This window comes from Podarcis raffonei, chromosome 4 (assembly GCF_027172205.1).
Source record: "Podarcis raffonei isolate rPodRaf1 chromosome 4, rPodRaf1.pri, whole genome shotgun sequence".
Taxonomy (NCBI): domain Eukaryota; kingdom Metazoa; phylum Chordata; class Lepidosauria; order Squamata; family Lacertidae; genus Podarcis; species Podarcis raffonei.
In genome coordinates, this window is record NC_070605.1 from 21,839,636 (window position 1) to 21,856,680 (window position 17,045).

Sequence of the window (17,045 nt, forward strand, 5' to 3'; positions counted from 1 at the left end):
AAACAATAGGTAAAATCATATATATGTAATCTGTTTCTAATAAAAATCTGAGAAGAGCTTGCTTTAATGTAACCTTTTGCCATATACATAAATGTTTTGGTCCTCCATGGTTTGTGAGTCAAACGAAGAAATCTCTGAACATACTTTCCCATGGTTTTATTAATTAAATAAAATGTAGTTTTATAAAATTTCAAAATAAGTGCTGAGTGCTTGCCAGTTGTCTCAGTGCCATCACAAGCATTGGCCAGAACGCTGGAAGAGAGGCGCACACTCGCTTGTATGAATAGCTTTTTTAAAACACACGTCAGGTTGGCATATCATCAGAACCAACTCAAAACCAGCTGATAAAAATGACTGATCTTATTGTACAGTTATCAAAAAAGAAAATGTAATGCTGTAAATGTATAATTTATGTAAAGACTTTTAGCCTGTGTAGCTTTTTTCCATTACATATAATATGATTTCAAAGCTTGATTTGGGGGGAAATCAGGAAACAGAAAATTGTATCTGGAGTAATCTTCTGCTAATGGCTTTAGCTGAGCAATTTGCAGAGTTCTGGGGATTTAAGAACATTGATTATTGAAGAGGAAGCACTAATTAGCTGCATTTAAACTACAGCATCAGATGTTTCCCCAAAATACGAGTTTCAGGTTCATCATGTATAATTCACTTGTTAGAGTCTATTTAAAACATTGTTTACTTCCTGATATATATGTTTCTCTCTCTCTCTCTCTCTCTCTCTCTCTCTCTCTCTCTCTCTCTCTCTCTGTGTGTGTGTGTGTAGGCTTTTAGCTAGGAATAAAACCAAATTTCATAATTGACCTGTCTCAGAAAACAAACACCGTCTTTTCATAATGCACAGGAGCATTATTCAGTGACCATTTGCTGCTAGTGCATTCTGCACTAGATGAAGCTTTTGGACGAGATGCAGGGCATGACACATAAAACATGTTATGGTATTCAAGGCTTGAGGTTACCAACGCATGCACTTCTGTGGTCAGGCTGTCACATTACAAGAATGGTTACACATGGAGTACCAGCCAGAGCTGGCAAAAAGCACTCTTGGCCACGTAGGTCACATTGGACGCCGCTCACAGAGATGTGCCAAGGAGTACCCTCACAATGTGTACCTGCTCCTTTAGAGAGAGTGCCACCCCATCCAGAACTGGCAGTCCTGTGTTCTCCTGGACACAGGAACAACCCACCCACCCATTCTCCATCTTTCCAGGATTCAAGCTCAGTTTATTGACCCCCATCCAGTCCAGCAATGCATCCAGGCACCAGGCCAAGGCTTGTACAGGTTCTCCTGACTCCAGTGTAATGGAGAAATAGAATTTAGTATCACTGATGATACCCTGTTCCAAACCGCTAGTGACGAGTCCCAACAGCTTCATATATATGTTGAATAGCATTAGGGACAAAATAATACCCTGTGGCACCCCACTGAATAACGTTTTTCCCCCCTTTTAGAATTCAAATCTGATTCATCAGAAGGTGTCCCCTCCTTCTGAGCGTCAAGGATCTCCAATCCTTTCATTCATTATTCTTGAACAGTTCAATGCCATTCGCTTGGTTCAGAGTATTCATCTGTCTCTTGCTGCTCTCAGTAAAGTCATCAGAGGAACCTCGCTGTTGAGTTCAGAAGTACAACAACTAGCAAGTGCTTTGCTAAACCAAAAGGTAAGGTCTTCTTTTAAATTCTCGTTGTACATAATACATCTTTATTCTGTAAATATGGCAAGCTTGAACCAAAGCCAACTAATTTAGATAAGTGCAAGTTTTAATCTTCAGTTAGGTTCTTGTGTGACTCACAAAGCTCAGCAACGCCTGCAATTATTATCTTCTTCTTCTTTCAGTGCCCCGTAACATGGCAGAGCAAATGGGAAGGCCCAGAAGATCCTTTGCAATATCTCAGAGCTGTTGTAGCACGAGCACATGCTATCCAGGTACAATTTAATATTTCTCTAAGATTCAGAATTTTAATAATAAAAAGTAAAGTTCACGTGTGTTCTCTTTATATTTCATATTCATACCTACCTTTCTTTTATTAAAGACAATCTCTAGGTAGCTTGTATTGGAGTGTTCCACAAATACAGTTTTGTCTACATAACACTTTCACATATAGCAAGGCGGGGGAGCGGAAGATGTGGAACCTATTTCATAGAACTGACTAGAATCATAGACTTGTAGAGTTTATACCTTGTAGCATAAATTCCCGCTTCACTTGCTTTTTTAAAAAACAGCAACATGTCATTAAATTCATATAACACTTGATTGTAAAAAACCTCAAAGTGGTTTACAAAAAGAATAGAGCAATAAAATTGTCAATACAAACTGTTAACAACAGTTGGGTGTTTAAAACACCCAAATAATAATTAAAATCAGTGATAAGTTTTTTTTTAAAAAAACACCCAGATTAAAATATATGTTCTACACATCTGTAGAACATAAAAAATTGAGTGTGTGCCAAAAAAGCAGGTCCTTGCCTGATGTCAATAGGCAGGAAGTTCCAAACTGTAGGTGCTGCCACACCAAAAGATCGATTTCTTTGAAATGTGGAACAAGTATTATTGGGCATTTGTAACTGTGTCAGTTCCACAAATCATCGAGTCGAGGTGGACGGGTTGCAAGTCGTTCAGGGCTTTATATACTAATAATAGCACCTGGTAGCAAATTGGCAACCAGTGCAGGTCTCTGAACACAGGCGTTGACAGGGTCTCACTCCTGCCAGCAACCAGGCTGCAGTATTCTGCACTAATTGCAGCTTCCAGATCAAGCACAAGCGAAGCCTCACATAGAACACGTTGCAGTACAGTAGTACCTCCGGTTACATGACCCTCTGGTTACGTAAACTTCAGGATGCAAAAGCGGCAAACCCGGAAGTGTTTGTGCAGAAGCGGTCTACCGCCGCATGCGCGGAAGCCGTCCTCAGATTGTGGAAACCTCAGAATTCAACCGGACCTCTGGAACGGATCCCGTCCGCAACCGGAGGTACCACTGTAATCTGGTCTTGAAGTAGTATGAACCCCTGTGACTAAAGGTTTCCAAGCTTTTACATGGATATATTGTCCTTGCATCCATAGTTTCAGGAACGGTGTTGGGGTTGTGTTGGGTGTTTGTGCCTAGAGTCCTGTAATGTTCTGTGATTTAAGTTTACACTACACAAAGCCAGAATGATATAGTCCCATGCCCTGTCCTATGAGCTATGCTCTCCCTCTCAGGAGTTGATGGTTTGCTGGTGGTGTGCTGTCACTAGGCTTGGGAGTTACTCTGATTCCTATATTTCACCATGGTAGCACAAGCAGAGCACAAAGAGGTGGCTTTTCTCTCTCCACTAAGTTCATATGGCTTACTCTACTTCAAAAGCTGGCATGATGTTATAAGGATAAGAAGAATATGATTTGGCAGGTGTCCATATTTCAGTGGGCACTAGGGCACCAGCGTGTGGGGTTGTGTTCTGGTTGCTTGAGGCAGGAAAAAATCATTTAAAGGTAATTTAATTTGAAAAAGTAACTCATGTCTAGGGTATTCTAAATACTTAGTGGATAGTTTCCCAAGAAAACTAACAAATATGAAGAAACATTTTAGCTTTTATTTAGACAAATGAAAGTGCACATTGGAGTAAATGCGCAAAACTCTAGTCGTGGTTTTTGAAAGTCAGATAACATTTTTCATTCTTACTGAAGAATCTGACTCATTCAGAAGCTGAGGTGAATTTGTATGCAAGCATTCCCTTTGGTACTACAAAATACCTTGACGGTGGCTCTCGGAAGTTCTATGAAGATCCAACCTTAGCACATCCCATGACAGATATTGTAGTCAAAAGGTTATTATTGCCAGCTCCAAAATTCATTTCCTTAATAGGCTCCCTTGAATTGTCTGTAGGTGATGCATATTGCATTAGGAAGTTCTATAATAAAGAGTGTTTTAATTTCATTCTTTCATATAAAATGACTTTACCCTTGGGAACACGTAATGAGATGAAGAATGCACTAGCAAATTAACATCTCAGCCTGTCATATTGCTAAGGATTATTAGATACATTAGGCCACTCCACAGGCATGAAACCTTATTAAACCTTGAGGAAGCTTTGTGACAATAATGTTTTGTGTGTGCTAGTTTCTGGTAGTTATTTTAGCCAAATTTGCATCGCCGAGGGAATTATTTACAGTGTTCTGTCTCTGGCATTTAGAGTGCAGTCTCTGCTTCTGGGAATAGCACCTCTTCCTTGTTGAAGACTGATTTAATCTTCTGATTCCACAGGGCAACTGGGAGAGGGGGCAGAGGAGAGGCTTCCTGGGTACCCAGATTATCCCCACCTCTCGGGCACAAAGCTTCTGTGATCCCTCCTACATTCTGACTATAGTTTTCTTTTTCTTAAGTCCGGAATTGTACATCCTTTCCTCTTCCTAGTTAGAGACACTTATTTGGGTGGGGACGGGGATAGGAAACTGTAGCTTACTTAATACCTGTCAGGAGCTTGTCCTACACTCGAGTAGGACCCTGGCAGAGACACATGCCTGACTGGCATGTTCTCTCCCTCCTGGTCAATTGTTCGGGAGCTTCAAAAGCTTTCTTCTGCCCGAACATCACAGCAACCGATGCCAACAGACATCGGCACACTCAGGGATCTGCAGAGTCTTCGTGGTTCGCCTGACAGAACTCAGCATTTTGGCTAATCTACTTTTATTTACATATAAAGCATACACGGAGCCCTGCAACATGGCTCCCTCTCTCTCTAGCATCAGACAGCAAAAACAAACAAACAAAGGACAATAGTCCCACTTCACGGAACACAGTAACACAAACATCCTGTCTCCGTCACTTCCCACTCTGTGGAATGAAAACATACACAGTCATGTGATAGACAACAATCTCATGACTGCAATCATGGAGCAGGAATCTTAACAATATCCAGACTCTAATACAGCAGCTGCTGTAGCGTAATGCCGACCCTGCCCCTTCTCTGCTCTACAGCCAAGACAATGATGTAATAGAAGGAGCCACAAAAAGCTGACTCAGAATTTTTGGGCAGTTCCCCAGAATTCCAAAACTGGAATGGAAAGAAGCATTTTCCCCTCAAGGGAAGAAGATTTATAGCATGCAGTGCCCCCCCCCAAGTCCAGGAAGGCAAGCACCAGTCTCAAGCTGGAAAAGGAGGACCTTACAATGTACCTTATAAATTCCTACATTTTAGAACTAAATCTTAGTTTCCACCAGCAATTCTATGGAAACAATCTCTCTGACAATGCTACAAATGTTTTGCCTTTGCACCTTGTCTCCAGCACCCTAGCACAGTACAGCTATGTCATGAAGAGGATGGAGAAGGTTCCTGGCACAACACCATGTGTGTTCTGTATGTGCTTAAGCCATAACTAAATTGATACACTAGCAGGAGAGGACAGGCTAGTTTATAGAACCAGGACTAGGATACGTATTCCCAATTCCAAAAGCTGCTGCCTCACTTGAGGTCAGGGACGCGGGTGGCCCTGTGGGTTAAACCACAGAGCCTAGGACTTGCCAATCAGAAGGTCAGCGGTTCAAATCCCCACGACGGGGTGAGCTCCCGTTGCTCTGTCCCAGCTCCTGCCTACCTGATAAATAGGTACCGCTGCGGCGGGAAGGTAAACGGCGTTTCCATGTGCTGCTCTGGTTCGCCAGAAGCGGCTTAGTCATGCTGGCCACATGACCCGGAAGCTGTACGCCGGCTCCCTCGGCCAGTAAAGCGAGATGAGTGCCGCAACCACAGAGTCGGCCACGACTGGACCTATTGGTCAGGGGTCCCTTTACCTTTACACTTGAGGTCAGTTCTAATCCCTCATTTTCCTTTAGTTCTAGTAACACTGGAGTTCTTTTCTGTAACAATATCCCACAGCACTATGCATGTGAATACTTAAATCGCATGGGTGGACCACTTTGATGTGGCGTTCCCATCTGATCGGTTGCCCTCTTGGCCAGGCACTATCTGTGTGGATTTTCTGACATTTACAAAAGCACTGTGGAATAATTCAACTGGAAATTTCAACACCTTTGCTGTAGCTTTTTTATATAATCTCTCGGTCATTTCAGTGCAATCTAAAATGGGAAGTTCACAATGAATTCTGCATTGAATTTAACTGTATAATAAGTATATATTTTAAATAGAAACATTCCGGCATTAAACTAAAATATAGTGATGTTAAAAAGTTTGTGTATTTAAATATCAATCTCCCAGCCAAGCTCACAGATTTTATTAAACACCAAATTAGGAGTGATTACTTCAGACTTCATGTGACTGTCAAACATTGCAGTCTCTTATAATTTTATTGAATATAACTGCTTGCCCATAACTTTCTTGAGGAACTGAATTAAATGTTTTTGAAGGCGCTGCTAAAATGAATTTATTAAAAACAAATTACAAAATGATTCCCATGACCACTTAGATACTGAACAATTTACAAAATGCTGTTTTTCTAATGGGGAATTGCAATTATGGCCATGCTATAAAAGGAACTGTTGTTAAATCATTGAAAGGAGCATGCAGAGATGCCCAGTGTACAACTAATGAATACAGAAAAGGGGAACAAAATCAAATCACTCTTAATTGTCAGGGATGAACATTCATAATCTGTGTTGTGACACATTTAAAGGTCACCTGATTAAATGGCTGTGTCTGAGAGAAAGACCACAGCAACATATTTTGACCCTGACAGAAAAGCAAATTACAATTTATTTAGTGATATTATTGTTTCAGTGGCTTCTTCAACGATGACTCAGTGCTATAAAACTAGCAATATTTTTTGAAAAATAGATATATTTTTTATACGAAGCTAGCTGGGTCCCCACACTTTGTCACATGAATCAGGCAGCTCCTACAAAAGATGGAGGTGACCAGAGCCAACTAGTGAGCCATTGAGAAGGATATGCTGATGGCACTCACCTAAGATGTTCCAGCTGTGATTAGATGAGAAGAGGAGACACTTCAATGCTAGGGGCTGCATGCCATGGGCAGCACATCTACCTGCATCAGGGAATTCTGTGCTTCTTTGCTGATCAGAACATGCATGGCTCAGCATAGAAACTGCAGAGATGGTTAAGAAGTTATTGTTTGGGGACTTGAGGGCTGTTTTTTTATGAAAGAGTGCAAAGCGTAAAGGAAGAAGAAATCAATATGAGGGTATAAAGAGGAGCCCCAGTCTTGGTCCTCTTCCTTTAAGCGCTTGTGATATATGACTATAGCAAGGAGGGTTCTGTTCATTGAAACAGTGGGATGCATGAACTTCTCATGAATGTGAAGTTCATCCATATTGTCCTGGAAGAAAAAGGAACAACGTGTTCTCTGTCAGTTGTTCGCTGAACTTCTAAACCCATCCAATATATTTTGGATAAGGATAGATTTCAGAAAATGAATTAGTTGCATTTTGGTTGGTTGTGAGATTTCATTTTATGACTGAGAATTTCATGGTCTCTTTATTCTGATGCACGGCATATGTGGATTTCACTTTATGATAAATATTTCACTTCAAAACCCAAAAATTATAACTAATGGGTCTCTTATTGTCCAATGCATTGTGCTGAGCTGAAGGAAAATGTCTGTTACAGGATATGTGAGTGTGATAATGATACGTATTTATGAAAGCTATGTGGCACTTCCGCTATTTTATTTCATAATATATTGTGACCATTGTTGCCATAATTCACCAACTTTCACTTCACATGCAAAATTTATGTGGGGTACTATGTTTCTATAATGTTTACTGACACATATGTATTATGATTAGCTGTTTATAAAATTCAGTGTAATTTGTGAACTAATTTATGTATGGTAACTATAAGGCTTACTCAGAATCATAGTAAATATTGTTATATACAGTGGCGTATTCATTTGGGAAGAGATTAATGTTCTTTGTGACATATTGTGTACTAAGAAGGGATACATACAGGGAAAACAGACAAGCCTAGGCAGCCAATTTGAATTTGTGGGCCAGTTCACAGCTTGTATCCAATAAGTCCCATTCATCAAACAAGACTGTTCTTCTTTTCATAAAACTATTTTTTTGTTTCAAAGTGGAAACAATCATTTCCAGATAATACTAGAAGATTTTTATACTTCATTTTACCTTTTAGATATGACATACTGAGTTCACTCTATCATTCCATAAGGCCTACAGTCTGTCTTCTCTGAAGAAGATCAGGAACAAATAAGCCATTTTAAAGCTAAAAAGCTTAACTTCATTAAAAGTAATAATCCAGGATAGCTATTAGAAGGATGCAGGCTCAATGTTCCTGTGTTTCTCTCCACAAGAAGACGAATCACATCAAACATTATTAGTTCAGGGTTCTCCCACTCATAAATCTGCCCCTAGGACATTAGTAACACCCCTTTAGTAGAAATGAGACTTCACAATTTCCTTTTGTTTAGACAACTGTCACATATCAGGACCACTCTGTTACATCGTAAGCTCCTCTCTCAAACACCAAATTTTCACTTGAGGGTTCACCAACATACCAGGATAAGCAGATTCTTTCTGAGAACAGAAAATGGAAGAGACTTTTCCTAGCAGATGCAGTCCACAGTTCTCACAATCACTTTAATTTTGTGTGATTTATATATTCATTTTAAGCTGCCTTGAATTTGATTTTATCATAGAAAGATTAAGTATAAATGTCAAAATAAATAAATTGAACGATCCAATTTAGGGGATTAATAGCATTTTATATGGAGACTACGTTTGCTTGAATGGAAAACACAATCCAAGTTAAGTCTCTTTTCTTTTGCAGTCTGATGTAAAAGGGGTGACTTCCCATAGCATTCACTTACCTCCTGACATTTTCCAGAATGGGAAATTATATTATTATTTTTATTTTTATTATTATTATTATTATTATTATTATTATTATTATTATTATTATTATTATTGTCACCCCCATTCTCATTGAATATGAATTTTTGCTCCCTGAGCTGGAAGCTGCCATATGAGTAAATAAACCCTAATCATGTTGTGCATCAACTTCATCTTTCTTGCCCCTCAATCACACTAAAATCAAGTTCAAAGTGCATTTATCATTTGCATCCAAAACTACAGTCCTGGGCTTGGTTATATGCATTGATGTCAGTGGGACATATAAGCATATAATGTATAGAGGATTGGTGGGTGAATGTATTCAAGATTCAAGACCATTTACAACAGTAAACTAGGTGTTTTCCCCCCCCCCCAATTAATGTGCAATATTGTTAACTTTGTAGAATTGGGTGAGTAAAGCAGAAAAGCAGATCTTGCTCTCAGATACCCTCGACCTCTCAGAACTCTTCCACCCTGACACATTTCTGAATGCCTTACGACAAGAGACCGCAAGGTAAGTGAATTGGTTGCCATTTTATGAATCTCTTAACACCTTTGCTTTCCTTTTATTGCCTCCTGTTTGCCTTTCTTTCCAGGAAAATACTAAATGGTAGCAATCAAAAACATTCTCTTCTGCATGGGGGCCAGTTGGCCCCTTCTCGTGTCTTTCTCCTGTCCTCTTGTTATGACCTTTTTCTGTTTAGAGAGACTTTTAGTTAATTGCATTATAAACCTGTGGTTTTATCTTCTTTTAGGGACTCTCTTTTAGATAGATGTTAAAGATATTATACATTTTGCATTAAAAATTAATGTGGGCCACCCTGAGTGGTGTTTCTAAAAATGTAAAAAAGAAAGCAAAACAGGATATAGACTTCCTAAATTAAATAAACGGGTGAAAAACCATTAGGCCACCAAGCCTAATGACATGTAAGATAAGCTGAGAAACCTTGATCTCCTGGCATTGTAAAAGCAGGGGAAGGAATGGAGGAGGGATATCAAGCATCCATTGGACCACAATACATTGCTGGAGGCCTGCATTTGGCACCCTTGGCCTGATGTTGTGCAGCCCCGCAGTACAACTTTCTCTCCAATAATAAGGACCTCCTTCTGGCAGCACCTTCTGTGATATTTTAGGGAGCAACCCAAATTCAAAACCCGCCTGGATGAGCAAATTAGGATCCAGCAAATCTCCAGCTCTATTGGCCAGTTCCCAACACAGCCATAAGTATGCTGGCATAACTTCCTTATCCTGACTCAACCAGATGAACTGAAATAAGTGGATGTTACTCAAGCAGAAACCCTGAAAAATGAGTGTTCCAACGGTGTAGTGGGGACAGCAAAGCTAGCCAGGCTTACTTGAAAGTAAATTCCATCATTCAAGGCACCCTAGGGTGCCACGGCACACTGGTTGAAAACCACTGCGGTAGAGCATCACTGGCATGAGAAGAGCTGAAACACAAGAAGCAAAGACAGACTATACTAAAGGAGCCAAAGCTCATATGATATATTGGGATGCAGCCAACAAAAAAATTTGTAGGATTGTTCAGACAGTGTAGCACTGAAAGCATTCCCTTGCCTATCAAGGCAATGGTTATCAGTAATTAGTTAAAAGAGAAACATGTGGGTACTTTTGTGCCTGTGGTTGGAATTCCCCTGCCTGGCAGCAGCAGCTCCATTAGGTTTCCACATTTTCTGCCAGCGGTTTCTGGTTAAGTCCCAGCATTTCTACTCTTCAGAGCCAGAACATGAAGACAGCTCTCGGGGGAATGTTTTGTGGAGACAGAACATGTTTTTGTGCAGAAAATGTTATCTTAAACATACCAGTAGGTATGTAAATTAGGAATTCATAGTCCAGGAAATAAGAGATTTTGCTTCTTCAGAAATTACTATGTAGTTTTTTTAGGCTCTTAAATTCTTATTCAAATTGAAACAATATTGTTTGAAAAAAATACTTCTATCTTATTTTTCATTGCCAGAAATATTTTCTTTTACAGAATGCTGTATTTTCTCTTGCTCCTTTTTTTAATAAAAAAAATCCAACTCCCTTACTCAGCAGATGAATCTGCTATTTTAAGTTTCTTATGGTCTTGTGAAATACATTATTTAGGTTTTCATCTTATTTCTCTCTTCTAGGGTGATGGGCTGTTCAGTAGACAGCCTAAAATTTACAGCATCTTGGAAAGGTCAGATACGAGCAGCAAAGCTCCAAGTTCAGGTATTCTGCATGTTCATGTTTTTCTCATTCACTGAAGCTTCCATGAAATTCTATGAAAGCCAATTGAAATGTCCTTTCATTTGTTCTATTGAAATTATAGCCTACCCACTCCCCAAACGTGATCAGTTACCTAATTATCCTAGACACTCTCTTATTTTCCATGGGAACCAAAAGCCAATAACATTTTTCACCACTTCTGGAAGACAAACATGCAGGTCTCCAGAAGAAATTATTCAAAAAGCTGAGTATGGGGGTCACAGAAAATGTTACTAGAATCCACTGCTGTAGCACACAAACCAAATTCCGTTCCTTTAAGGAGCTTTCCTCTTAGAGTGCTTCTCTGGTAAATGGTGCTTTCTATAGGCAGCAGTAACCAGCTTGATGGTGTTGCACCTCTGTCTTCCCAACACTGAGCATCACTGCTGCTTACTAAAAGCGGGAGAGATGGGGCACAGGGAGCTCAATGTGGTGTGAATGCAATAGTAGGAACATCTGATTGGTTGCACCACGCTGAGCTTCCCATACCCCACCCTTCTCAGTTAGCAGCAGCAGTGCTCGATATTGGGAAGCCAGGTGTGCAATGCTGCCCTGCCTGTGCCACTCCACTGATCACTGCTGGCTGTAACATGTGAGTATTGCAGAAAGGTAAGCTTGTCACTTGTCACTACCTTGCCAACAAAGGTCCGTATAGTTAAAGCTATGGTTTTCCCAGTAGTGATGTATGGAAGTGAGAGCTGGACCATAAAGAAGGCTGATTGCCAAAGAATTGATGCTTTTAAATTGTGGTGTTGGAGGAGACTCTTGAGAGTCCCATGGACTGCAAGAAGATCAAACCTCTCCATTCTTAAGGAAATCAGCCCTGAGTGCTGACTGGAAGGACAGATTGTGAAGCTGAGGCTCCAATACTTTGGCCACCTCATGAGAAGAGAAGACTGCTTGGAAAAGACCCTGATGTTGGGAAAGATTGAGGGCACAAGGAGAAGGGGACGACAGAGGATGAGATGGTTGGGCAGTGTTCTCGAAGCTACCAGCATGAGTTTGACCAAACTGCGGGAGGCAGTGGAAGACAGGAGTGCCTGGCGTGCTCTGGTCCATGGGGTCACAAAGAGTCGGACACGGCTAAACGACTAAACAAAGCTTGTCACTTCAGCAACTGCTAGTCAGGCGCCAATAGAAGCCTAGCAGAAGTCATCACCTTGAGGCAGAAATAGCACTTCAAGGACTGGCAGAGTCCTCAGGGAGGGGTTGTGGGCGACAGCACGACATGCATAACAAGAGCATGTTTAGATTAAAAATGAACTGATTAAGAAAAAGACCAGTTGACAGGAGCAAAGGCATTTGTTGTGGCTTAATGAAGGCTAGGACTTGCAGATTGTAAATCTAGGAGCGGATTGTCAACAAATGCATTTTTCAGACATTCAGACTTCTGATACGGTTTTCAAGTGTATCTGTAAAGGTCACCTAACAATTTTGGGATCCTCTGAAAGACCATTGGAAGTGCAGGTGCTCTTTAGTCAGGTACCTGAACCACGTTTACAGCTTGGTCCAGAGGGATTTCCAATCCTGAAATGGATAATTAATTCACCAGATAACCTCAAGGCATGATTAGGGTAACAATTCCTTCCTATTAAGGCTATGAGGCATTCTTGATTCAGAGTCAGTTTGTACATTATTATATCTTTTTAATGACATTTAGAATTACTTGGACAGAGACTCTACCATGACACATCTCATGCCCATATGCAAATACATGCCTCTTGTGATCATTTTAAATCACTGGGAAATGAAAAATAAAGAGGTGTTCCCAATGACATTTTAGCAGTAGCATGAATTCAGTTAAAACAGAATATAAAGACGTTAGAGAAAATATATCCCAAGTTATGTCTTCAAGTTTTGCAAACATCAGATGTGCTGCTTATACACACAAATATTAAAACCATACAGACACTTGGCTCTGTATAAACTAAAGAGAAGCATGGCTGTGCCTTCCTGATGGCTTTCCAGTTGAGTTGTGATTGCACTTAATGATCATTCAGTTCCTACAGTGGAGAACTTGAACCCTGAAAATCAGAGATTCTTTGCAATCAGCCAGCTTACACATTTGTTTGAAATAAAGTGAAGCTTGATATGTGTGGGCAAATTTATCTAATAATGATCATGAAGGCTGCATTGCTACTTAAGGCACAACAGTATTTTATTTTTCTATCAGTGCTGCAAATCATTCCTTCCTTTGAATCGTAGGAGGAAAGAAAAGGGGTGAGCTCTTTCTTTCTCCCTCATTTCTGTCCTCTGTCCACCTGCCTGTGCATACAATCAGTCAAGGGAGGCAGCAGGAAGAAATAGCCTCTTCCCTGCCATTCCATGTTCCCAACTCCCAGCAGTCAAGGCGAAACTGCTGCATTATTTGTCCTGGATGGCACCAGTCCTCATACAAGGACTAGTGGCACAAAATTTGCCTGGGGATCCAACAAGGACCCCCCTGCCCACAAAGCAATGAGGTTTTGCAGTGAGATAAGTCAGGGGAATATATAGCAATGGCAATAAATGTCTATATTACCTTTCCTGCACAGGGAATTAGAAGAACAACCTGGTACCTCAGGTTAAGAACTTAATTTGTTCTGGAGGTCCGTTCTTAACCTGAAACTGTTCTTAACCTGAGCTACCACTTTAGCTAATGGGGCCTCCCGCTGCTGCCATGCCGCTGGAGCACGATTTCTGTTCTCATCCTGAAGCAAAATTCTTAACCCGAGGTACTATTTCTGGGTTAGCGGAGTCTATAACCTGAAGCGTCCGTAACCCGAAGTACCACTGTATTACATTTAAATGTGTTTATTTACTCAAAATGGTTGACAGAGTAAAAAATAGTTCTTATGGATGGAAGCACAAATACTGAAAATAGAATAGAATGATTAGTGGTTAAAATTATGCAGACTTATCTGCCCAAAACAATTCCCAACAGAGATAGGAAAAGTATAAGGGATTATGAGGTGGATGTTTAAACCCAACATAAGCAAAAAGATACTAAATAAACCAAGCGGAGGAAAAGTTCACATGCAGATAGCTGGTTTTCAGCTCTCCCAGGAGCTGTAGGTGCATAAGACTCATGAAATATGAAAGGCAGAAAGAAGTAAGAGGGTTGGGACACAGTGGCTCCCTGTCTCATAAATGAATATTAAGAAGAATGAATACTAAGAAGCAGTTTCTTGAGATTTCACTGTTACCGCTGGAGTCTTGTTGTGGCTGGGTTTGGAGGTTTACTGCTGATTTGGGTGGGAAGGGGTTTCTTTTCAGAACAGAGAGTTAACCAACTCCCCCTGTATTCTGGAGGATAGCTCATCTGCTAAAGCATGAGATTCTTAATCGCAAGGTTGTGGGTTCGAGCCCCACATTGGGTGAAAGATCCCTGCATTGCAGGGTGTAGGATTGGATGACCTTTGTGGTCCCTTCCAACTCTACAGTTCTATGTCTTCAGTTATCTCCACCACAACCTTCCATATTGTGGGCCTTGACTGGCCTTATCCAACAGGGATACAGGAGTGAGAGATAAAGGGAGTGATGCTAGCTAAACCTCAGGTAGGGGAGAGAAGGCTTTCCCCCCAGTAGGTCATGGGGTCAAAGTATCTTGAAAAGGAGAGGCATGGGATCGCCTTCTGGATAGGTTCAAAAAAGCTGTACAACTTGGGGGTGCAAGAGAGAGAATTGATTTATCAGCTGACATTTAACCTAAATTTGCAAGGTCATCTTAATTCATGTCTGGGATAAGCACAGGTGACACTGAAGAACAAAATGTGCAGTTAATGATCTGCCATGAGTAATAGCAATTACATTTCCCACCAAAGTCACAAAAGGTTGACTTCACCAGTCAAGATTATGCTTTAAGACTGTGTACGCTACAGGGATTGACCTTGGATTTCTAAGGAAATACAAACAAGGTTGCTTATTTTAATTAGAGCAGCATGTTTGCTGGAGATAGCTCATTATTCGCGCAGGATAATTAATAGCTGAATTTGAGGTGTTTACCTGCATTTGACATGACACAGAGTCCATAGGATTAATTAGGCAAGCATTAAGGTGGTTCATTTGTCACAGGGAAAATCTCATGTTCAGCAATCACTCTGGGGAGCATCCTTAGACCAAACAACTGGGGATCTACTTGAATATGACATAGTAGGTTTGAGGGTCCTCTTGTTAAATGTGCCCCCTTTCAGTGTGATGCTAAATGATACACAGTTTTGGGGGCATGTGCAGCACTTCCATTGAACTGAGCTCTGCAACAGTGGCAAGTGGCAACAATTTTTTATTATACACATTGCTTTTGAGAATCATATTGAAATGGATTCAAAAAAATATGGAGCTGGGAATGCCAATGAGAAAAAAATATAATTTACTTTATTATTAATTTCAGCAAAAATTAGCTTCCTTCAGAAACTTCCTTCAGAAATTGTATGTGGTGCTTCAGGAATTAATTGCTAAAATGAAGCTTTCAAAACACATCACCCCTAGAATTCTAGAGTGCCAGATTTGTTAGCACAATAGAAAAAAATAAAGTGAGCAGCAGACCTTGTACAGTCCCCCCCATACATTTAAGATTTCTTTTATTCATTCCCCTTGTGCATTATTTCTACACATAGTAGAGTGGCAAACATTTCAGTGACTTGCAGAAAACATGCAGTAACTGAATTCGTTCTTTGAAAGTGAATGTCAAACCTCTCAATGGAAAGCCATGCCTATTTGAGCATTTGTTTTCTCCTCTTTATGTGACATGGTTAATGTTTATTTGGCTCTCGCTGCTCTATTCCCATTACTCTAGTGCCCTGACACTTGCCACTGACACAGGTACTGACATAGACTGGTATTTTTTCTCTAGCGATAATAAATAATTTGTATCCAAAACATAGGAAGTGCCCTTTATTCTAGAACATACTTTGTAATCACACTTCCTGCTCTGTTCTGTACTATTTTCAGCTGATTTTTGTTATTTACACGAACCATTCAGAGAACTGCTTTAGCCTATGCTAAGATATAACATGATCACTACTCACATTTTCAATCCCTAACACACATTTGAATATTTTATGTGTTTCCATGACAGATCAGTGGCCTTCAACTGGAAGGCTGTAGTTTTGATGGAAATCGACTTTCAGAAAACCAGCATGATTCTCCCAGTGTGTCATCCGTGCTCCCTTGTTACATGGCCTGGATTCCACAGGTAATTCATTATTAAGGGTCCTAAACTTTAAGTTCTGTAATTGGTTTCCTTTGCTGTAATAGGTTTTCAGTATGACGTCTGACCTGCTTTAAAAAAAAAGAGGTCAGATTCCTTGCAGTTTAATAAGCTCCATTCTTCATATCTTCAAAAGTGGATTTTCTTTTTATCTAAAGCTATACTTCTCGGGAAGAGGAAATAGGTTTTCATAGAACACATGGGGCTCATTCGCCCTTTGTTGTTGCAGTGTGGACCTGTAAATAGAGAGTTCTATTCCTGGTGCAGGTTAATATAATTTTCATTTCCTCAAATATTAGCTGGGAACATTTAACCAGACTAACCACAAAAGCCATATTGCATAACCAGAGCCAGTTTTCATGACTATTTTTTTAACTCACTGATGTTACCTTAAATTAGTTCTTTTCAATGGCTATTTACCTATTGAGCTAGTCTCAAGGCTTCATATGTGCCCGGATCACATTCAACTTACTTTGATTCAGTAAATTTTCCCAATTATTTTTGTAGCTTTATACAAACTTTTGTTTAAACAATTTCATGCAAAGAATCTGCAAAGTTGATTCCAACACGCAAAAAATTATTGAGAGAAGATAGGGCTGCCATACATTCAGAATTTCCCAGACTTAGCTGGAATATGGCAGTCAGAATCAGTGTCCGGGCAACCCATGTCAGAAGTGTAGATTCTGGCAACTTTTCTTAAAAATGGCTCAACAGCTTTGGCAAATAATAATAATAAAAAGCTCAACAACGTTCCCCCAAAAAAGTTGAAATATGGCAACCCTAG

At 40.2% G+C, this 17,045-nt stretch overlaps 1 protein-coding gene across 3 annotated transcripts in view; it reads left to right on the forward strand.

Annotated features, from left to right (window-relative positions):
* Positions 1–17,045, forward strand: part of DYNC2H1 (dynein cytoplasmic 2 heavy chain 1) — a 152,666-nt gene that overhangs the window by 131,189 nt on the left and 4,432 nt on the right. For all 3 annotated transcript variants that reach the window (XM_053385713.1, XM_053385711.1, XM_053385712.1), the window contains 5 exons: positions 1,471–1,680; positions 1,857–1,946; positions 9,227–9,336; positions 10,956–11,037; positions 16,130–16,246. In XM_053385713.1, the coding sequence (XP_053241688.1) occupies positions 1,471–1,680; positions 1,857–1,946; positions 9,227–9,336; positions 10,956–11,037; positions 16,130–16,246 (609 nt within the window). The remainder of the gene's footprint in view (positions 1–1,470; positions 1,681–1,856; positions 1,947–9,226; positions 9,337–10,955; positions 11,038–16,129; positions 16,247–17,045) is intronic.